Source organism: Artibeus jamaicensis, unplaced genomic scaffold (assembly GCF_021234435.1).
Source record: "Artibeus jamaicensis isolate MK-2021 breed Jamaican fruit bat unplaced genomic scaffold, CSHL_Jam_final contig_1998, whole genome shotgun sequence".
NCBI lineage: Eukaryota > Metazoa > Chordata > Mammalia > Chiroptera > Phyllostomidae > Artibeus > Artibeus jamaicensis.
In genome coordinates this window covers 2,379,007-2,400,118 of record NW_026521407.1, presented here as the reverse complement: position 1 = coordinate 2,400,118, position 21,112 = coordinate 2,379,007, and the positions used below count along the sequence as shown (strand labels likewise).

General features: G+C 52.4%; 2 protein-coding genes and 1 long non-coding RNA gene across 4 annotated transcripts; 2 read left to right on the top strand and 1 right to left on the bottom strand.

The window, feature by feature from the left end:
• Positions 1-6,144: 6,144 nt before the first annotated feature.
• HOXB2 (homeobox B2) lies at positions 6,145-18,948 on the top strand. The gene is made up of 3 exons (XM_037149932.2): positions 6,145-6,184; positions 16,481-17,144; positions 17,894-18,948. Exons 2-3 carry the CDS (start codon positions 16,760-16,762, stop codon positions 18,556-18,558), a joined length of 1,050 nt encoding a protein of 349 aa, XP_037005827.1. The 5' UTR covers positions 6,145-6,184; positions 16,481-16,759; the 3' UTR covers positions 18,559-18,948.
• On the top strand, positions 9,245-13,468 carry HOXB3 (homeobox B3). Its single transcript, XM_037149929.2, has 2 exons — positions 9,245-9,692; positions 10,537-13,468. The coding sequence occupies exons 1-2, from the start codon at positions 9,245-9,247 to the stop codon at positions 11,361-11,363; spliced, it is 1,275 nt and encodes a 424-aa protein (XP_037005824.1). The 3' UTR covers positions 11,364-13,468.
• On the bottom strand, positions 10,583-16,496 carry LOC119052628 (uncharacterized). Of its 2 annotated transcripts, none has more exons than XR_005083168.2 (4): positions 14,944-16,496; positions 11,734-11,792; positions 11,307-11,357; positions 10,583-10,673 (listed from the first exon to the last, which is right to left on the bottom strand). It is a non-coding gene; the product is annotated as an uncharacterized LOC119052628 (long non-coding RNA). The 2 variants fall into 2 exon arrangements; XR_005083167.2 differs by having other exon boundaries at positions 10,590-10,673; positions 11,295-11,357.
• Positions 18,949-21,112: the final 2,164 nt, after the last annotated feature.

Sequence of the window (21,112 nt, the reverse complement as noted above, 5' to 3'; positions counted from 1 at the left end):
AAGAAGGACCAGGATGGGGTTGGTGTTCAGTAGTGAAGGTGTAAGCATTTAAATCTCCAAAGGAAATGTCCTGGCTTTGGGCTTTGTTGGTGCCCGTTACTGTTTGAACTCTGTCTGTCATCACTGCTTACTGTTGTTCCCCTTTTACACCAGCACACAGATGACCACGGGCTCTCAGTCCAACAAGGGACCTCAGAAGATCATTTAGCCCAACCTCTGCCCTTCACACACACTCTGGCTTCACAGAAGCGTACCCTGTAGCCCAGAGAGTTCTCTGCTTTGGCTCACACAGCCAACCTAGGAACACCTAGAATTTAAGGCTCCTGACTCCCAAGCCTGTCTCAAGGATAACTTAAGACAGGTCACTTCCCTACTCTGGGTCTCAGTTTCTCTATCTGTAACAAACAGCGGCAGGAGTGGACAGGATAATCCCTGAGTTCTTCCAGTTTTGACCTTGAGTAACTCTCTAGGGCTTGGGAGTGCTCTGCCTTGCATAGAAAAGTCACTGCATGCTGCTCTGCATTCTACAGGGTGTTTGTACCTGCCCAGAGCCTCTGCCCAGAGCAGTGGATGGTGACTCAGACTGGCTCCAGGAAATCCACTGGAGTCTGCATTATTCCTCCTCCTGAAGTTTGGAGGAGAAGCCCAGGGCCCTTGAGAGCAATGGAAATAGAAGGCAGTGGAGTGGGGTTTGCTAGGTGGATTGGGCTGGAATTGGCATTTGGATGGAGGGTGGTTATGGAAGGAGGGCTCACCTCCCAGAACAAGGCGCTCGCTTTTCCTGCGAGGCTCTGGCTGAGGTTGGAGGTGTTCAGAATGCAGTTCTTGACCTTCCTCCCCAGCCAAGGACTGAACTGTGGTTTCAGAATTTAGATTCCATGATGGCAGGCCACCCACCCCCAGCTTCACCCTGATCCCTGGGCCTTCGGACCCTTTCTTCCTGAGAGAGGGCAAACACGGGGGGGCCATAGCACTACACCAGACCTCGGAGGGCAGCCAGGGTAGGAGACCTGCAAAGGGGGTGACCCCCCATCCATTCTTGCTCTTATTGTCCATCTCTTCTCCCAACTGGGAAAAAACAAAATTCAAAGGGGATGCGAGTTTCTCAGAAGTTGAATGGTGATGATGAGGGAGATTTCTTGTGGGATTGGGGATATGAGGAGTCCAGGCAGAGAGGAGGAGGTTGCCAGACGGCCTTGGGAAGTGTGGCCAGGGTATGAGTTGTGCTGGGGGCCGGAGGACACGGGAAGAGATGGGAAACAACTTCGTCTGAGTTCTGGAAGTCAGTCTCTGGCCAGATAATCCACTTCCAAAAGCCTCATCTTAAACCTTATATTGAGAGAGAGAGAGAGAGAGAGAGGAGATCTAGGGGCCTGGCAGGTTCAGACTCTGGCCCTATCCCGTTTGACTTTGGAGTTTTATATTTGGAGGCAATTCGGAAGGCCTTCTGCTGATTGGTCATTAATCCGGTGAGTTATTGTCTGCTAAACAGAGGTCACTGGGAGAGAGACATCCAATCTGTCAGGAGAGACCTGCGCAGTCACTCGCAGCGGCTGGGCCCTGTTCCTCTGTTCTTACTTCTCCCTCCCTTCCCCAGCACCCTCCACCCAGCTATCCTAGGGTCCCCCCTCTCCCTCTTGCTTTGCCCACCTTTGTCTCAACCTCAGGACATCAGCCCCAGGGGCGGGGTTTGCTAGGCCGGGACTGAACTTCTAGATGAGGGGGGACCCCTGATTCCAAAGGGCCTCTTAAGCCAGCGAAGATCCCGCCTGCCGGTAACTCCCACCTTGGCCGGAGGCAACCCCATCAGTGTGTTCAGGCGGCCTCCGTGGTCGCTGAAGAACCTTTGCAAATCCCCACGGCCTCCCTGTTGTTTTTTTTTTTTTTCTGCCTCCTTTTCATCCTGCCGCTTGGGGTAGGGGCAGACTACAGCTTGGATTGGGGGAGAACACGGTTTGGATTATTCTTCTTCAACCCTAGTGGCCTTTTTGTTCTTTCGATCCCGGTTTCTGCTGAGCCGGGTCTACACTGGCCTCTGCCGAGGCGCCAAATCTTTTCCACGCTGCTGCTCCTTTGTTCCCTCTGCTCCCACATCTCGAGGGTGGGGGAAAGGCAGGTTGGGGGATCCGCACGTACACCAAGAGCGGTCTTCAGTAGCAATTCCCATTTTACAGCCCCCAGCTTTAAAATCTTTATTAATATTTAGGAAGAGATGGAAATTCACTCGTATGCGTATGAGAACTTTACATGGCTCTGCCGCAAGATTGGGCAATGACGCTGGAAGAGTGTGGGTCTGGGAACCCAGACCAGACCAGAAAGATACATCGTTAAGAGGCTGATTTTGGCCCCAGGTCCCAGCTTCTCCCCAACCCTCGGGCGGGCTGTATTTGGGGCAGGCTGAGCTGGGGGCAGCATCCTTGGTTGCCCCAAGGCTGATAACCAGAAATCAATTTTCAAGGAGCCGGCCAAGGTATGCTTCTTGAAAGGAGAATTTTCGTTTGTTCTTTGATGGATTTGGGGGTGGGGGGGAAACAACCCCCAAAGGCCTGGAAGCCTGGGCAGCCAGTGATCTCTCAAGGGAATTTAAACCACTTCTTGTCCCCTGGTACTGGGTAGAGAGTAGGAGTGGGGGAGGGGACTGCCAGTGCCAAAGAGAGCGCTCTGGCCTTTTGGAAACTGAATCAGAGAGAAAAGCATGCCTAGGAAGGGGAACATTTTCTCTAATTTTTACCTTTATTATTATTAATTTTTGCCTTTAATTATTAGATTACACTAAAGTCTCTGTGTCTTAATCTTTCTCCCCATTTTTTCAACCTCTCTCTGTCTTACACACACACACACACAGAGAAAGTTGCTAAGTTTCCCACCTTAATACCAGGAAGAAATTTTTCCTTCTCCTGTCTCTAGCCTGCCCCTGAACCACAACTTCACTGGCAGGGGTGACAGCCCTCCTCTCCTCTTTCTGCAGACTCCAAACTCTTCCTTCAGACACTTCTGATGTCTCCCACCCCAAGCTCCCTGCCTAAGCTGCTCGCTGCCCTGCCTTTGTCCCCGAAGTTTGAAAGGTCCCTATCCTGCGTCAACACCTCCAGTGAAATGGGAGCCCTCAGGGCTGCCGGTTCTACCATCCACAACCCCCACCCTCCCAGCGGGCAACTGGGCAGCCAGAAATCTCTGAGACGGGAAGAAAAAAAAGACAAGAAATAAACCAAAGCGGGTTCTAATTGCCTCCCAAACATTTCAAATGGGCTCTGCTCTCCAGAGTTGATTAAGAAGTCCCACTCCATCTCCTACCGCATTTGGGGGTGCTTATCCTCTGAAATGTTTCTCCGGGTTAGTTTTCTTGCTCCCCATTTCTTCTTTTTGCTTCCGCCCCACTGTGCCCCACTTCCTTGTACAGCCAGAAGGGACCACAGGGGGTTGAGGAGGCTTCAGGAGGGGAGGGACCCACTGCTGTCCCAGGAAAGCCCCTCCACCCCCAGCTCCGCTCCAGGCCAGGCCCGCCCGCAGCCCGGGCTTGCAGGCCTGCAGCTGGCTCTGCGCCCTCCCGGCTGTCTTTTTATTCCTTGAAGACAAGGTTCTTCAAGGTGCTTCTCTTCGGTCAGTTTCCTGATGACCTTCTCTAGCAGCAGCGGGGTAGCTGGAGGGTCTGAGCTACATTCTTGGCTTTTTAAGTTTGGAGAGTGAGAGAAAAGACCCAAAGATGCTGGTTCCCTTAAGCTTCTGGAAGCACCCCCCTGGAGCCAGTCCCTGACCCACCAACTGCAAAGCCACACAGAGTGCAACTCTGTCGGTCTCTCACCAAGGACGAGGGGTCCCAGGACAGACTCCTTGCAGCCACGTACTCAGGCAGCCCTAATCACTCTCTTCGAGGGTCCTGGCTTGAGCTCCAACGCTGGGTCTGATTTGGGTTTTTCTTTTCTCTTTTCTTAATACTACTACTAAACACAGAAAAAAATGGCTCACACCCTCCATCTTCAGATACTCTCACCTAATTCTCTAAGCCACCAACTCTCTGGGCAGGTGGTAGCATCCTTGGGGACATCACAGTGGGAAGCTCTCCTTGTGGTTCCTATTGCTGGAGGGTGCGGAGGTCATGGGTACCCTGTCCCCTCATTCAGCAGGACCCTAGGAAGCCTGACTTAGGAGCCAGAGGAGTCCAGGGACCACTTCCTATGAGAATAGAACCTTTTCTCAGCCCAAAGCAGAGCCTGTGAGTGAGGAACGTGGGGCATAAGGGAAGCTTTGCCAGACCCAACCACCCTCTCCTGGAAGGGAGACAATAGCTGGGAACCCTCTCTCACCTTTGTTCACCCAGTCCAATCTCTCCTGGTGCATCCAGCTGGGAGTTGGGAGTAAGGCAAAAGCCAAATATTCTAACCAGGAGGTCACAGAGTAGTGGCTGGTTCTATCTACAAAAAGTTAAGAGAACAAGTTTTCCAAGCTGGCTTTGTGGAAAAAAGAGAGAGAGAAACTGTTTGCTTTGTATTTTGCTTCCTAAACCCCGAGTCAGCAGTTAGGCAGAGTTCAAACACTCCTGCTTTGGGGAATGTCCTGGTGCTCTTTTTGTCTTTCTCTTCGGCCGGGAATGACTTCTCCCCACCCCCAGACCCAAATCTGCAGACACCTACATTCTTGGCTCTTGCCTTCCTCCCACAGGCCTCCTCCACTTTTCCTGCCCTTCTCAAACACACCCTAAGAAAAGTTTGGCTTCTGTCGTCTTCCACACTTCTGCCCGGAGCCATAATCTCGTGGAGCTAAGAAAACAACCAGGTTTGCTCCGAGTAATAAGGATGACGACCATCGAGACAGCAAAACGTACCCCCCCTCCCGTCTCTTTTGCCAGTGCGTTTAAAATTAAGCCATTTTGCTAGTTCTTCTCATCTTCTTAGAAGTACAAATATCCTTATCACCTCTTGGCCCCTTCTGCCCGTCCAGAGGTGAGAATTGTAACAGAAACTTCTCCAGGAAGTTCTTACACACTATTGCTAGCGAGTCTTGAGCTCAAGCAAAATGCAGGGTCCTCCTTTTGTCATCCTCTCCTCAACCCTCCTCCCCCTGCAAGACAGTCTGGATTTTTAAAATCATCACTCACCGCTTGTTGTCTGTTCTCAAAAAGGAGGGGCTGTTTTAGGGAAAAAAAAAAAACCGGCCTTCCCCCTACCAGTTGGAAACTGGGCCTGGAAATTTGTGGGGAGAGGGGGAGAATCGGGTGGGTGTGGGGGGAGGAGAAACAGATTGGGAGACTGGGACGGAGGGAGTCGGAATGAGGGGACAGGAGACCCAGCCACTAGTCCCGGGAGGAGTGAAACTACTTTAAAAAAAAAAAAAGTCCTAGTGCTCCACTGCATATGAACGCACAGGGGCACCCGGCACCCCCACCCCGGGGAGACGGCACCTTTGACTAGGCCTCCCAACAGCTACTTCTCAATTAGCATAATGGTTTACTGCTGGGGCGGGGGGAGCTGTGCCTCCACTGGCTTGCCTTGCCTTTGCTCCCCCTGCGTCCCCTGCTAAAATCTCCATTTAAAAATTTACCTGTTCTAAAAACAAAACAAAACAAAACACCAACCCAAACCTCTCAACCTTCTTTCCTTACACACTCTTTTTTTGGGAGGGGTTAAAAATCCCCCTCCCCCAGTACCACGATCACCTTCCCTCCTTATCAAGCATCTAAGCTTGGTAAAGGGGGAGAGGTGGGGGGGTGTGTGAGCTTGTGTGTGTGTGAGTGTGTGTGTGTGTCTGTGTGGTTTTTTTTTTTTTTTTTCCCTGTGCAAAAGCAGAGGCCATTGTTACGGAGAGTAGGGCGTACCAGTCTTATAGGGCAACCACACTGTGGCGACTTGGCCGTGGCGGAGCCCGGAGCTGGATTCTCGGCGAGCCCAGCAGCCCGAGCACCTTTCGGTCTTCGGTTTTTCCCCCGCTCCCCACCCCCTCCCTTCTGCGCACCCCCGCTCCTAAGCCGAGTGAATTGAAGCGGACGCCGCGCGGCACCTCCGGCCGGTCTGCCCCTCGGGCTCCCCAGCCGGGGTGGCTATTGGGGAGGGGGGGGCGACGCAGCTTTAAACAGTGGTCTTTTTTTCCTTTGCCTTCAAGGAGGGGAGATTTCTCGCCTGCCGCTCGCGCTGGGGCTCGATGTGAATATATATTATGTCTGCCTGTTCTCCCCTCGTCGGTGGCTAAGGTAAGCTGGACTAAAATAGGCTATCAGTTTGTGAATGGCGGAGAGTATGTCTCAATGATTTATGGCCCATATGACTCCAATCTCGGTTCAAGAAGAGTTCACAAGCTTTAAGCTTCCTTCCACGCAGCGACTGACTCTCTCTCTCTCTCCCTCCCCTCCCTCTCTCTCTCTCTCCCTCCCTCTCTCTTCCTGCCTCTCTCCTTTTCTCCTCTTTTCCTTCAGCAGCCAGATGCAGGGCTGAATTTTTCTCCGGCTGCTAAGAAGAGCCTAACCTTTCTCTTCCTTTCTTGTTTTATTTTTCTTCTTTCCATTAATTTTTTTTTTTTTTAAGTCCTGGAAGGTGGCCTGTCCCCTCTCCCGGGGCTTCCTTGGCTCTTCCGGGAGTGTGCCTGGCGAGGTGGGGTTCTTGGGGTGGCCCACTCCAGCGAGACCCTGGGGGAAGCCAGGAGCCACCGTCTAGCTCCGGAGAAGCCATATGGAGCCTGGATTTTTCCAACATGGAGGCAAGGGAAATAGTCATGTTTGGCTTGGTAGAGCTGCTCCCCACCCCCACTTCTCCTGGATCCCAAGATACCGGATCCCCTCGGGCACCGTTCCCTCTTCTCACTGTCCCACCAGACAGGCCTCGGCGCCCTGCGGCTCAGCCTGGCAAAGTCCCGGAGCGGAGTTGCTAAAGCGCCTTTTAATTCGGTTACATCCAGCGCCCAAACTTGCTGCCGCCCGTAGGGCTGGGCCCTCCACCCGGTGCGCTTGGAACCTGCCATCGCTAACCGTTTCGGCATCCTGAACGCTTTCTCTTCGCCACCTTGGGGCAGCATAGCTGGTCGCCAGCCACCGCGGCAGCAGCGGCTGAGACAGCCCGGCGGCGGCGGCAGCAGCAGCGGGCGGCAGCAGCCAGGGGCTAAGCGTGTCCGCAAACCTTCCGGGCCCTTTCTCCCCGGCGGCGGCTGAGTCTCCATTCTTTCCTATCTCGCCTCTAGCTCCTTCGCTTCCCACATTCTCCTGGCCTTGGTCCTGCGATGGTTTGCGGGTTTATTGCAGGGGGAGCGACAGAAATTTCGGCCTCAGGCATCTATTCAAATTATTATTTTACCATCATCATCATCATCATCATCAACATCATCCTCATCATCACTATCACTGCTGTAACAATCATTAGACTGAATAAAGCCAGGGCCCAGCCAGCCAACCCCCACCAACATTTTTATTTTATTCTATCTATTAATAACAGACTCAACTGATGCCTATTAATGAATCCCCCCCCCCTTCAGCCAGGCTGCTCCGAAGCTAATTTTGGTTAAGTCATCAGAGGCTAATGGTAATAATAATAATAAAGGGATTGGGTCAGCCTGGTCAACTGAACTCCAGTTCTTCCTGAGAGGACCTGCTGCTTTGAAGACCCATGTGTATTTTCCAGAAACAAATTCTTCCCGGAAACCAATCGGAATTGAGGGCCACCTTAGGTTTCTTTTAAGTATCAATTTGTGCCATTAAGAAGGGAATTTATGTGTGGGAGGGATTTCCTTCACCTCCACTCCTTTTATTTTCCTATTTTTAGTTTTCTTTGGAGTTTGCCAGCTGGGCTGTGCGAGATTTAAATATTCCAAACTCACATGTCAGAAGAGAGGGTCAGTCTGGAGGTTTTAGGAAACAGTGATGTTGAGACATTGGTGAAGACAGAGGGGGAGAGGTAAATGAAGTCAGAAGTTTCAGAAGAAATAGACAAAATCCTATTACAGCTTCAACCTTTATTCCTGCCCCCAACCCCGCACACTTTGAAAAGGCTACACAAAAAGAATGATTGTATTTCTTTCTTTCTTTGCCATAGAGAACTTCAGTAAACAGAAGTACCCTGTTTCCAATCCCCAAAATAATATTGCTCAAATAATATTGTTCAGATTGCTTTCTTGACATTCTTTTTTTTCCTAGGGAGGTCCCCCTCCCTTTCAGAAAGCCTTTCCCATCTTTTGGTAGAAAAGTCCAGCAGTTATCTAGTTTCTTTCTTCTTCTTTTGAAGAAATCAAAGGAAACAAACTGTCAAGAAAAGGGTGGGGAAAAAATGGAGGAGGGGGGAGATCTGGGCCAAATGGTCACGGCACCGATGAGCCCAGTCAGGGAAATCGAAACAGTCCTGTTCCATTTGGGGGCTCCATGGGGGCCGCTGGCTGCCTGGTCCCAGACTTGGCCGAGCAAAGACGCAGACTGGACGCGGTGGTACCTGCAGCTGGGACTCGGCAAACGCTCGGTTCCTCTGGCTCTGGAGGCTAAAAGTCCTCAGGAAGTTTCTAGGTCAGGCCGTTGTTGTCTTCGTGAGGTGGGAGGGGAAGGGGAAGGAGACCATCCCCTATACAAGTAGGTTCTCTACTCAACTGTGCTTCGTTCTGTCTCTTTCGGGGATTTGTTTTCTCCTTCAGGCAAGACTCTGCTCCGATGAGAGAGACCCAGATGGACATGGAGGGGGACAGAGGCAGGGGGCCTCTCAGCTCAGAGAAGAGTGTTGATGCTTTTATTAGAGTCGCCCAGTTTCCCCCCTCTTGGGCCACCCTATCTCAAGAGTTGGGGTAGGGGAGATAGGGAGAGGGAGGAGGAGAGGTCAGGGGCTAGTGTGCAGGCAGGAGAGAAAGCAGTAAGACTCTCCCAGTAAGAAGTCCTACCTAGCCAGTCCCCAAAGGAGTACAGTCCTTATTTTTTAAGTGGAGATGGAAACTGGTGGGTTTTTACTTTAAATTAAAGCACTGAAATAAGAAAAATCCATTTCAGGTCAGGAAGTGGCCTCAGCATCTGCTGTGAAGATGTCGGGGTGGGGGAGAAGAAAAATCCCTATTGATGTCAGCTCCCTTTTCAGTTCTTAAGATGGATTCGAGCCCCAGTCCTCTTCTCCCCCTTCTGTCTCTTCTCTCGCCCCGCAGGTCAGCGGCTCGGAACAGACCCCGGGAGGAGGGGGGCAGAAAGGGTAGGGGGGGTCCGGCGCCTCACGTGACCCCCGGGGGTGCCAATGTCTGGTCCTGAGGGTATCAGGCCCTTCCAAGTTGCCACCCACTGCCCGGGTTTCGCCCAGCGATGCAGAAAGCCACCTACTACGACAACACCGCGGCTGCACTCTTCGGAGGCTACTCCTCATACCCTGGCAGTAATGGCTTCGGCTACGACGGTGCCCCCCAACCCCCCTTCCAGGCCGCCACGCACCTGGAGGGCGACTACCAGCGCTCAGCATGCTCGCTGCAGTCCCTGGGCAACGCCGCCCCGCATGCTAAGGGCAAGGAGCTCAACGGCAGCTGCATGAGGCCTGGCCTGGCCCCTGAGCCCCTGTCTGCCCCGCCCGGCTCACCCCCGCCCAGCGCTGCACCTACCAGTACCACTAGCAACAGCAGCAATGGGGGCGGGTCCGGCAAAAGCGGCCCCCCCAAATGTGGTCCTGGCTCCAACTCCACCCTCACCAAACAGATATTCCCCTGGATGAAAGAGTCGAGGCAGACGTCCAAGCTGAAAAACAGCTCCCCCGGCACAGGTACCAGCTTTCTGCCTTCCTCACCGTCCGCTTTTGTCCGGGTGAGGAATGTCACTGTTATTGTAGCACCCAGCTCCTAGGCGCCCAGGCGGCGGCCTGGGAACAATATCAGGTGCCGGGCGGCGGCGGGCGGCGCAGTTCCCTTACCTCCCAGCACCTGATGACCCCTGACCCCGCCAACACCCTCTCCCTCCAGCCACCTTCCACTGGACCTGCTGAGAGCTCCCGAAGGCCAGGCGCTGGGCCTCAGGTCTTCCAAGGCAGCAGCCACTGCGGGTAGACGCAGAGTCGCCAACAATTGATTATTATTAAGTATGATTACTGTGGGTATTAATCACAATCTCTCGGGCTGCCCAGGGTCCCGGCCTCCAGGCACGGCAGCCTCTTTGCGCCATACTCCTGTGTCCTGCCCACGGATGTCCAGATTCCCTCAAGGGTCTTCCTTGACCACCCACCGTGGTCCACAGGATGGGGCAGGAAGTGAGGGAGTGTCTTCCCAGACCTGGACTTGGGGATGGGGAGAAAAAGTACTTGAAACATCCAGCCCTAAATAAATGGCCATGTGGCTCTGTCTGCGTGACATGATCAAATTTTCATAAGCTGGGGCAGCGAGAGGAGAACAGGTCTCTTAATAAATGCCACTATTATAGAGTGTCCGCTAATGCGACGGGTGTGTGTGTGAGGGGTGGTTAGCTAGGAGGAGGCGGGGATGGGAAGGGGAGGCGGAGGGGGCTCTGAGTCCAGGCCTGGATTTATTAAGAAACGATGCATTCAATTTCGGCGTGTTCAGTAATTATCTTTTATTTCATTTTCTCCTCTTCCCACCCCTCCCCCTCGGATCCAGCGGAGGGCTGCGGTGGCGGCGGAGGAGGAGGCAGTGGTGGCGGGGGCGGTAGCAGCGGGGGAGGGGACAAGAGCCCCCCGGGGTCTGCGGCGTCCAAGCGGGCGCGGACGGCATACACGAGCGCGCAGCTGGTGGAGCTGGAAAAGGAGTTTCACTTCAACCGCTACCTGTGCCGGCCGCGCCGCGTGGAGATGGCCAACCTGCTGAACCTCAGCGAGCGGCAGATCAAGATATGGTTCCAGAACCGGCGCATGAAGTACAAGAAAGACCAGAAAGCCAAGGGCCTGGCCTCGTCGTCCGGGGGCCCCTCCCCCGCCGGCAGCCCGCCGCAGCCCATGCAGTCCACAGCCGGCTTCATGAACGCCTTACACTCCATGACCCCGAGCTATGAGAGCCCGTCCCCTCCCACCTTCGGCAAAGCCCACCAGAATGCCTACGCGTTGTCCTCCAACTACCAGCCCCCTCTCAAAGGCTGCGGCGCCCCACAGAAGTACCCCCAGACTCCGGCGCCTGATTACGAGCCCCATGTCCTCCAAGCCAACGGGGGCGCCTACGGGACGCCCACTATGCAGGGCAGCCCAGTGTACGTGGGCGGGGGTGGATACGCGGATCCGCTGCCGCCCCCTGCCGGCCCCTCCCTCTATGGCCTCAACCATCTTTCCCACCACCCCTCGGGGAACCTGGACTACAACGGGGCGCCCCCTATGGCCCCCAGCCAGCACCATGGACCCTGCGACCCCCACCCCACCTACACAGACCTCTCCTCTCACCATGCGCCTCCTCCTCAGGGTAGAATCCAAGAAGCGCCCAAGTTAACACACCTGTAATGGGAGAGGGAGGGCAGACGGGTGAGGTCAAGGGGACAGGCCTAGCAGGGCAGGAGATCTGAAGGAGGAGGCAGGGAAGTGATAGCCAGGCTTCCTGGGAAGAACAGGCCTGGAGCTCCTTCCCCTCCTGGCCTGAAAAGTTGCTTTTCAAAATCCTCCAGCTCTTGTTCCATTTGCCTGCCAACCCACTGGAAAGGAGCCCACAGCAGACTGGAGATAACCCCATCAACCTTAGGCCTCCAGCAATACCCAGTTGGAATTCCACGCTTGGGAGTGGGGTAGAGGAAGGGATAAATAGAAAAACAAGGCAGAGAAGCACATTTTAAAAAACAGACAAGATGGCTAGGCCATCACCAACCAACCAACTTACCTTCAGTCTCTGTGGGTAATTCCCCCAAATCTTTTTTTTTTTTTTCTCTTGCAATTCTCCTTTAAAAAGAATTAGGAAACATTTCAAAACCAGGGGCACTAACTACGCTCCCCTCCCACTTCCCTGAAGCCTCAAATTTCCTCCCATCTATTTGAGATTAATTGGGCACTCCTTTCTGGCCCCATATTTTTCTGCTCTAGGACATTAATATCTATACCCCGCCCCCAACAATGACAGTTTTCAGAGGGCTCAGGGATGGTGAGAGATCTTGAAAGTCAGAGCTGTCTATATTATAAATATATCTATATTTTTCTTTTATGGAAAAGCTGGGAGGTGAGGGCAGGCAAATTGTCAGGACTGAAGGTTTGCCCATTTTGCTCCTTCCCACTCAGCTCCAGGTCCATCCCGCTCTTTCCACAGAAAGCAATCGGAGACACGAGGTTCTTCTACACTTTTCTTTTCTTCTGTTGCTCTCTTGACTTAACGTGAAAACAGGGTATATTTTAACAAACTGTCTGTCCCAGGCAGGGGCTGAGGCTGGTGCCTCGCTCAGCCCTCTGACAGGACACTTTTGTTGCACTTAGAGTTTACATTCTAATGGATATAAAAACAACTGTGAGAGATGACTGGGCCTGCAGGAGTCCAGCATCGCTCAAAAAGTGTGTGTTCTAGTGAACATTTTCATATATATTTATTGGTCATAGCCTGTTAAAATATTTTCTTTTTTTGTATTATTTATCCCCTTACGTTATGTATTTATATGAGGGAAAAAAAGGAAAAAAAAAAACCTGTACTTTTTTTAGTATTTACTTGTTCTAAAGGACGTGTTTCCTGTCATGTAAAACCAGCTATTTTAGTTATTATTGTACTCTAGAAAAGAGCTGTAGATTTATGTTCCACTCGTACTTATGAGCAATTGTAATTAGTTCTAAAAGGCATGAGCTCAGCTCCTAATTGTCATTGTATAGTCCTGGATTTGTAGAATTAGAGTTAATTCCCTCTCAGAAGTTTCTTTGTTCTTCCGTAGTTACTTTTTTCCTTACTTAAAAGGGTTGTCTGTCAAACAATTCTTGAATAAACTTTCTGTTATCAATTTTATCTTGTCCTGGTGGTCCAATTTAGATAGCAGAGGGGGGCTGCCCACTGCCAAATTTCCCCCAAGGGAACAAGGACACCGAAGACCCTGTCCTGGACTTTCTGTCCATTGCTCAGGCGCCTACCTCCTCTTGCCGTGTCTCCTGTTCATATAGCTTTTCTCCCAGGGACCTGGAATATACTGCCAAGTTCTCGAGCTAAAATTTAAGTAAGAAGTTGCAGGGAAGGAGGACTCTTGGGTGTTCTCTCTAGGACTGTCTGTTTGGCTTCTTTGACTCTCTGTTTTTCTCATTCATTGACCTTTTGTCTCCTCGCTCCTTGGGCCACAACTTCCTGGCCCTCCCTGCTGCCCACCCCTTCCCAAATAGCAACAACGACAACAACGACGACGACCACGACAACCAAAAATGGGCCCGATTACTGCTCCTTCCAGGCAACCTAAACTTCACCGTTTTCTTCCGGAGCTACAGAACAGTGGTCACGTGACCTGAAACCCAACCACCATTGGGTCTAAAATGAAAACAAAGAAAAATGATTAATCTAAGAAAAAAAAAAAAATCTGAGGCCTAGACTTCTCAGGTCAAACCTTAAAACCAAAGTGAAATTAAACCACTAAATAAAACGGGGGGTGGGGGTGGTGGAGACGCCTTTGATTTCCCTGCCAGGGAAAGGGGGAGGAAAGGAGGAGGGTGGGGGAAGCTGTTGGATCCAAGCGTCAATAAAATGGTCCCCAGGCTAATGTGTGGCTCTGTTTCCACGATCCTTGGGAAAACTTCATTTCTTAGTCGTGGTTCTATAAAAGTTTTATCACATTGGAGCGAGGATAGAGAGGGTCTGTCAGAGATGAAATGTCACCGCTGCGTCGCTGGAGTTGATAAGAGCGAGGAGACAGGGCGGCTGAAATATGGAGCTAATTCGTTGAAAGGAAAGCGATGGCTGCTCGCTGAAGAGTTGCATAATTCTAATTGTAAGCGGTGCGCCCGCATTGCTTAATTAGGAGCATATATTTGGTGGAAGTGATTGGGGGGGTATCGTTGAGAATTGTTGCAGGCCCTCAGCCTTAAAGCGAGGGCTGATTTTCATTTTTATGTTGCATCCTTGCAGTCCAAGGTTAGTAATTACAGTCTTTATGCAACAATAAATAACAATAAAAAAGCAACCTGAGTTCTACACCCCACCCTGTAGGATTTTAACTGGACTCGGCTCATCCAAGCAGCAAGCAATTTAGCATTGGGTCAGGCTATAATTTAAAGGCATAAGAGCGTGCAAAGTTTGATTGGGATCAAAGAACGCTCAAGGGTTTTTTTTCCCTCTCTCTCTCTTCCTCTTCCCTGAATAACATTTTCTGAATGGTGTGACTGCATGAAGCGCCATATTTGGTTCTGGGGGTGCAGTGGGTTATTAGTAGGAGAGAGGTGGGCCAAGAGAGAGAATGCAGCTCGAGTTTGAAAAACAGAGCTTTAGCTTAAAGCTGGGATGGCAAACAAGAAAAATAAGGACTGACTTGGCTGGGTGTCCCCCACCCTTTTTTCTGTGGGATTCCGGCGCCAGCTCAGCAGCCAAAGTCATGGGGAAAATCTCTGCACTGTAAGATTCACGGCACAACAGGGGGGCGGGGAAGCGGTGTCTCTGGGAAGGGGGATCTGTTGGCCCCTTTTAACACCCAAGTTTTCTGCTGTTCTCTAATCTGGCAGTAAAATCTGTCAGCAGGGTTAGGGAGAGCCGTATTTCCTGTGGGGACAGCTTTAGCCGGCTGTTGCAGAGAGAAGCTCTGGACCCTGCAGCCAGCTCGAGAGCTCGTGAAAAAACTTCCAGGGGCTTCTCAAGTGGGTGGCCGAGGAAGAACCCGCTCTCAGGCCTCACTGAACAACTTCCAGAAAACCACTACTCGGATTCTCCTGCCCCTCCCCCTCCCCTACCTGCAAATGGTAAAATTTGATTTCTTTGGAGCTGAGTTGGACAGAACCGAGCCTGGCCACTCTGCTCAGCTCATAGCAGTTCTCTCTGAGCCCTCCGTAGTCTGCCACCGCCCTGTCCCTACAGCCCTCGCCCTTCCATTCAGACATCTCTGTCCCTTTTCAATACTCACCACCACCCACGCAGATGAATACTCACCACCACCCACGCGGCTGTTACATTGACAGAAAGTTTCTAGTTCCAGCTCCCGGCTGAGTTGCCATTTCTCTGCTAACCAGCCTGCTTCTTTCTGGGCAGCTGAGAGCCCGAGGGGGAGGGGAGGCCAGAGCCGTGGGAGTTCTGCAGACAAACTTTCCACCCAACTCAGCGCCCTTCCCTCTGTCCCCATTTCCCATCTGTTTCCCCGATCTCCCAGAATCACCTTTCTCTTGTGCTAACACCCCCCACCCCCAGGCCTTTTAAAGGGATGTGGAATTTCGGCTGTTCCTTCTGCTTTCCCAAAGAGCCAAATTCTTTGATGCCATCGGAGGGAGCTGTCAGGGGGCTAAGATTGATCGCCTCATCTCTTCTCCGTCCCTCTGACCCACTTATTTAAAAATCTTCCCCCAGATCGACTTTTCATTTTCTGCATTGAGACCTGGTTTCCCACCAATTGCTTGGGGCTCTAAGTCTTGCGCCCCCTCCCCCCAGTAAATTACAGCACACCCTAAAGTTCACACTATCTCAATTCTTTCAAAATAAAAAACCAAACAAAAAAACTCCCTCAAGGGCCAGAAAAGGCATAGCATCTCAACAGTCATTATTTCCACCCCTCCATGTTCAGGAAAATCTTTCTCCAGAGGGATTTTTTTTAATATTTATTTATTTATTTATTTATTTTTTACTAGCACAATGACAAAAATGGGACGGGGCATCTCTTTGTCCTAGGGGAGGACTCCACCCCCCACATATGGACCTGAGCTTTGAGACTGCACTAAGTTAAACAAATCGTTGGCTACCTTGGCTCTTGTTCCATTCCTGGATTATAGACACAGATACAAGCTTGAGGCTTCAGTGAACGCAATGCATTTTAGACCCTAGCTGTTGGAGGGTGGGTGTCATAGCGGAATGCAGATTCGGTCAGGTGAGGAAGGCAGGTGGGCACAGGGGCAGACACAGTGCTGCAAACCCCGGGCAGAGAAGGGAACTGAGACCACACAGCTATGGAGGCCAGAGGCCCAAAAGGGCCCCTCACCGTCACCATCGATCTCACTCCTCTGTGTCAGCCTGGGAGTGTCTGTCGATTTTCCGAGATTTATCTGTTGCTTTTGGAGGGTGGGATGGGGGTAGTGGTGCTGATGATTGTAAATCTCTTCTCTTCCTTATTGCACCTTAAAGCTGACTTTTCCGAAAGCGGGGGAAGCCTCTTTCTACTACCTTTTCCTGCTACATTAAGAACCTTCTTTTTATGGGGGGGGGGGGGGGGGAGATGCTGCTTGGCATGTACGGAAAGCATTAATTTACTCTATTAAAGTATTTAGAAAAGAGGAAAATCTCTCCCTATACTCTCTTGTTTTCCAGGCTCCCAGAACCTCTCATCCTGAAGGACATGAGGGAAAGTTTCTCTAGTTTTTCGGGAGAAAGGGAGGTATTGGGGAAAGGGAGTGAAGGACTGGGGGTCTCCTGGTATCCAGGTTGGGGTCCTCTAGAGTTTTTGAATCAATTAAAGCAAATAATGCTCTCTGTTTTCCACCAGGCCCAGAGAAGCGATTGGCCAAGGCCGGTCGCGTGACCACGAATTCCCTGCAATTTCGCCGGAGTCCTGGGTTTAATAGACAGAGTCCCCATACGCTTGTATTTATCAGCAATATACAATTATAAAGGCCCAAAATTAAAAAAAGAGATAGAAAGCGAAATCTCCCCCTCCCAAAATCGCTCCATCACATAAACCTGGGGGGGGCAGGAGGGGGGGTCCCTTCCGATCCTCCCTCCTGACGCCCCCCCCAGCAGGCCCCCTCCCCCACCATTGAAAGCCATGAATTTTGAATTTGAGAGGGAGATTGGGTTTATAAACAGCCAGCCATCGCTCGCCGAGTGTCTGACTTCCTTCCCCGCTGTCTTGGAGACATTTCAAACTTCATCAATCAAGGAGTCGACATTAATTCCTCCTCCTCCTCCTTTCGAGCAAACCTTCCCCAGCCTCCAGCCCGGCGCCTCCACCCTTCAGAGACCCGGGAGCCAAAGGCGAGCCGAAGATGGCCCCGCTCTGCCGCCGCCGCTGCCGCCGCTCCCCGCCGCCCCCCTGGCCCCTGAGTTTCCCTGGATGAAAGAGAAGAAATCCGCCAAGAAACCCAGCCAATCTGCCACATCTCCTCCGGCCGCCTCCTCCATCCCGGCCTCCGGTGTCAGCTCGCCCACAGGTCGGTAAACCGGTTAGGGGTTGGGTGGGTAAGGGGCAGCTAGAAGAGAGGGGGAGAAGGAGCGATGGGGGAGGAAGAAAAGGTGGCGAGCATATTGGGGTTCCTTGCCCCGTTGATTCCAGGGACGAGGAAGCAGAATAGATCGCTGGGGTGCAGGCCTTGGCCGCTGCCAGATTTTTCTTTTTAATCCTACAGCAGATTTTCTAGGCTTGTTGGGAAAGAGCTTTTTCTCTGCTAGAAGAAAAGAATTCGATTGACCTTTATCTGTGTGGAGGAATGAACGTGTGTTGTTGTTAGGGTTGAATCTGGGAGCAGAAAAAGATTTGGTCCCATTTCCCGCAGCTCTTACACTAGTGGGGGGAATCTGAGAGCTAGGGAGGAAAGGGGGTGAGGAACAATCTTTCTTTATACACCTTCTTCCCGGGTGGAGTCCGAATTAAGGGGTCCACTCGGAAGACTTGTGCGGGAGGGGGCGGACTCAGGTTCTGGGAGCAAAGGGGAGCCGCTTCCTAACCCCTGCGTCGCCTGTGGGCGGCTTTCTGAATGCTTTGCCCTAACCCGGCCGGCTGTGAGAGGGAGAGGGACAGGGAGAAAAGGGAAAAGCAGTGAGAGAGGGCCGATTTGGTGGGCGGAAAGGAAGGGGTGCTGCTGATACTGTTTTTGGCGGATGGAGTAGTCTTTATTTCAGCTGAACTGAGGTTGGGAGGAGAGGGCGGCCAGCTCTGACGCCCAGTCTGCTTTCCCAGCAGATGGCCAGGCGCTGGCGGAGGCGGCCGGCGGCGGGGCGCGCAGGCTGCGCACCGCTTACACTAACACGCAGCTGCTGGAGCTGGAGAAAGAATTCCACTTTAACAAGTACCTGTGCCGGCCGCGGCGCGTCGAGATCGCGGCCTTGCTGGACCTCACCGAGAGACAGGTCAAAGTCTGGTTCCAGAACCGGCGCATGAAGCACAAGCGGCAGACGCAGCACCGAGAACCGCCCGATGGGGAGCCAGCCTGCCCGGGTGCCCTAGAGGATACCGGCGAGACCGCCCCGGAACCCGAGGCCAGTCCCTCTGCCTTGGGGGCGGCGCGGGGAGCCTGCTCTCACCCGCCCGAGGTCGTGCCATGCCCCCAGGGTGCCCCGGCTTTGGCCTCTCGCGGGGAGGGCGCAGGAGCGCCGAGCCCCAACTGCGCCCTGCGCAGGGCCGGCGGGCTGGAGCCAGAGCAGTCGCCCGAAGACGCCTTTCCAGAGCGACAGGATTCGCCTTTTCTGCCCGACCTCAATTTCTTCGCGGCCGACTCCTGCCTCCAGCTGTCCGGGGGCTTCTCCCCCAGCCTGCAGGGCTCGCTCGACAGCCCTGTTCCCTTTTCCGAGGAAGAGCTGGACTTGTTCACCAGCACCCTCTGTGCCATCGACCTGCAGTTCCCCTAACCTTCCCCTCCTCCCACCTTCCTGTCCCCCAGGACCCCCCCCACCGGGGCCCCTCATCCCCCCCCCAAGTGGTTTAGAGTTCTTTGTGTTTTGCTAAAATTCAGGTGTTATTGAATTAGCGTTTAATCCATTTCCTCTCTTCTCTCTCTAAAATTTTGGGCACTCGTGCGTCTTTTTGAAATCACAGAAAAATTCCGTTTGGTAGACTCCTTCCAACGAAATCTCAGGAATAATTAAACTCTAGGGGGGCTTTCTTTAAAAAGAACTAGAGGAACCTATTTTCCTCTTTTTTTTTTAAGTTTTAGACCGTAGATTATTTATTAAAACTCTTTAATAATAGGAAAAGGGGAGAATATTTATTGTACATTATTTTCATAGATTAAATAAATGTCTTTATCATACTAATACGACTGTTTCTGTTGGGACGCAGCCCCTTCCCCCGACGCCCCTGGGCCGGCCTGACTCCCTCTCTTCCCGCCCGGGGTTTGTCTGGCCCTGGGCCGGGTAAGTCCGGGTGGTACAAAAATGGCCCCACTTGGTCGCCGCTTCTCTCCCCGCAGCTCCGAAAAGACTGGAGGTTTGCTGGAAGCTGGGTCACCTCACCACCGCCTGAGAGAGGGCCTTCGGCCCTCCCTGCGTGGGTGTTCCCGGGCCTCTACTGGGAGCCGGTGCAGGGGGTGTGCGTGCTGTCTGCAGAGTGGGGTGCAAGGAGAGGCGGCCTCGGCCGCAGGCTGCGGGGTCGTGGCGGGGCTGGGCGGCACAGAGGTTCGGCCGACTTGGGAGGGTCCTGGGGTCTCCCAAGCTTCTTGCTCCAGTGCCCCAAACGGGGTTGGAGGGACTTTTGCCGGAACGCAGGAAGCCTGGGGACTCGAGACTTGGAGGCACGGCCTGACGAAGCGGGGGAGCGGGCCAGGACTTTTCTCGGGAAGCACGGCCGGTGCCCCAGGGCACAGGGCGGCGACGGAGGCCGGGAGGGAGACGCGCGTCCCCGCGGTCGGCCCAAGGTCCCTGGGGTCGGAGCAGGTCCGAGGAGCGGCAGGCCGACCCGCCCGGGAAGCCCGGGCAGCACTGGCAGGCGCCTGGACCGCAGGGAGGGAAGGAGGAGTGCAGAGTGCGGGCGGGAGACGGGGAAGCAAGAAGGATGCTCAAAATGGCGCTCGGCCGGGCGGCGGGGAGGGCGCGGGCAGCGCCGGCGGCCGCCATGACAGCCGCTCCGGGGCGCGCGGGGTGCCTCGCGGAGGACCGTGCGTGCACCCTTTCTCCTTTCTGGATCGTTCAGACGACAGTGAAGAGAGAGAATCAGGAACCTCCTTTTACTTTTTGTTTTATTTTAAACAATGGGCCCAACGGATGCAGAGGGCGCGTGATGGACGGAGAGTCCGCGAGGGAGCGGGGAGGGGAGGGGACGCGGCGGCTCTGCAGGCCCCGGTCCGCCTTGGGGGCTCAGACTTTTGATCCTTCGCTTCTGGGATTTGAAGCCTGGCCAGAGCTTTCTCCAAATGCAGACCTACCTGCCTTTGCCAACAACTTAATTTGCCATCTCAACACTATCTCCTATCCCCCACCGCATCAGCCGGCGACTTGCAAACCCTGTAAGCGGGAAGCAAGAATCGATCTTCCCCATCTGCCTTCTGGCTTCTTCCGGGGGACGTGGAGATTTAAAGGGCCCTGGAAAGCAATCCATCCTCCTTAGGTTTATTTAATATTTCTCGGGCTCAGAAATAGACACCGCAGGGCTACCTCCCTAGCAGATGCTGCCAGTCTCTGAAATCGGTTTATTTCCTGGGCCTCCCAGGCTTTCCCCTGGACCAGCAGGACCGAGACTTGGAATACCAGGTACCGACCGGCAACAATTGAAAGGAAAAGCCAGGAGCCAACATAGGTCGTGACAGATAGGACTAGACAGGCCCTCGTATATATATTTTTTAAACCGGTCCCTCAGTGTAGGAAGTACACATATCTTATTCAGCTGAAACTTAATCCCTTAAATTGTCTTAATATAAAATTCATCTCCTGCATTAAGTAATCTTATGTCATGTTAAATTGTACTTATTTCTTTTATAAATAAATTAATATAGAACAATTAGGTGTGTTATTATAATATCGTGTATCTTATTAGGTTATTTTTCCTCAGAAAATATATAGGTGTGAAATAAATTCAATATATTAAAGTAATAATACACAGCTTATTGGCTTGTGTGTTTATTTTCCTCATAAATAAGTGAATATACAATATATTAAAACCACACTATACATATCACTGGGCTGTGTGTTTATTTCTCCATAAAATAGGCCCATAGGCAGTGTTCAACATTTTAAAAGTCACAGCACATAGCCATTTCCACACCAACAGAATGAAAACAGACATTTCAGCTGGGGCTTTGAGTTCTATGGACAGCCAAACTGGATAATTTGGTCTAATTAAAAATGCTTTTTCAGCTATAACAGGTTGTTACAAAGATCAAGAATACCAGAAGGATCTTGCTAATTGCCCACTTTCCAGCTTTCTTTGGTCAAAAGGAGAGCACCCTTCATCAATGCCAAAAGTGCAGGA

Coding starts and splice junctions, on each gene's coding strand:
- HOXB3 (XM_037149929.2), top strand. CDS start 9,245: ATGCAGAAAGCCACCTACTACGACAACACCGCGGCTGCACTCTTCGGA. Junction 9,693..10,536: donor AAACAGCTCCCCCGGCACAG/GTACCAGCTTTC, acceptor CCTCGGATCCAG/CGGAGGGCTGCGGTGGCGGC.
- HOXB2 (XM_037149932.2), top strand. CDS start 16,760: ATGAATTTTGAATTTGAGAGGGAGATTGGGTTTATAAACAGCCAGCCA. Junction 17,145..17,893: donor CGGTGTCAGCTCGCCCACAG/GTCGGTAAACCG, acceptor CTTTCCCAGCAG/ATGGCCAGGCGCTGGCGGAG.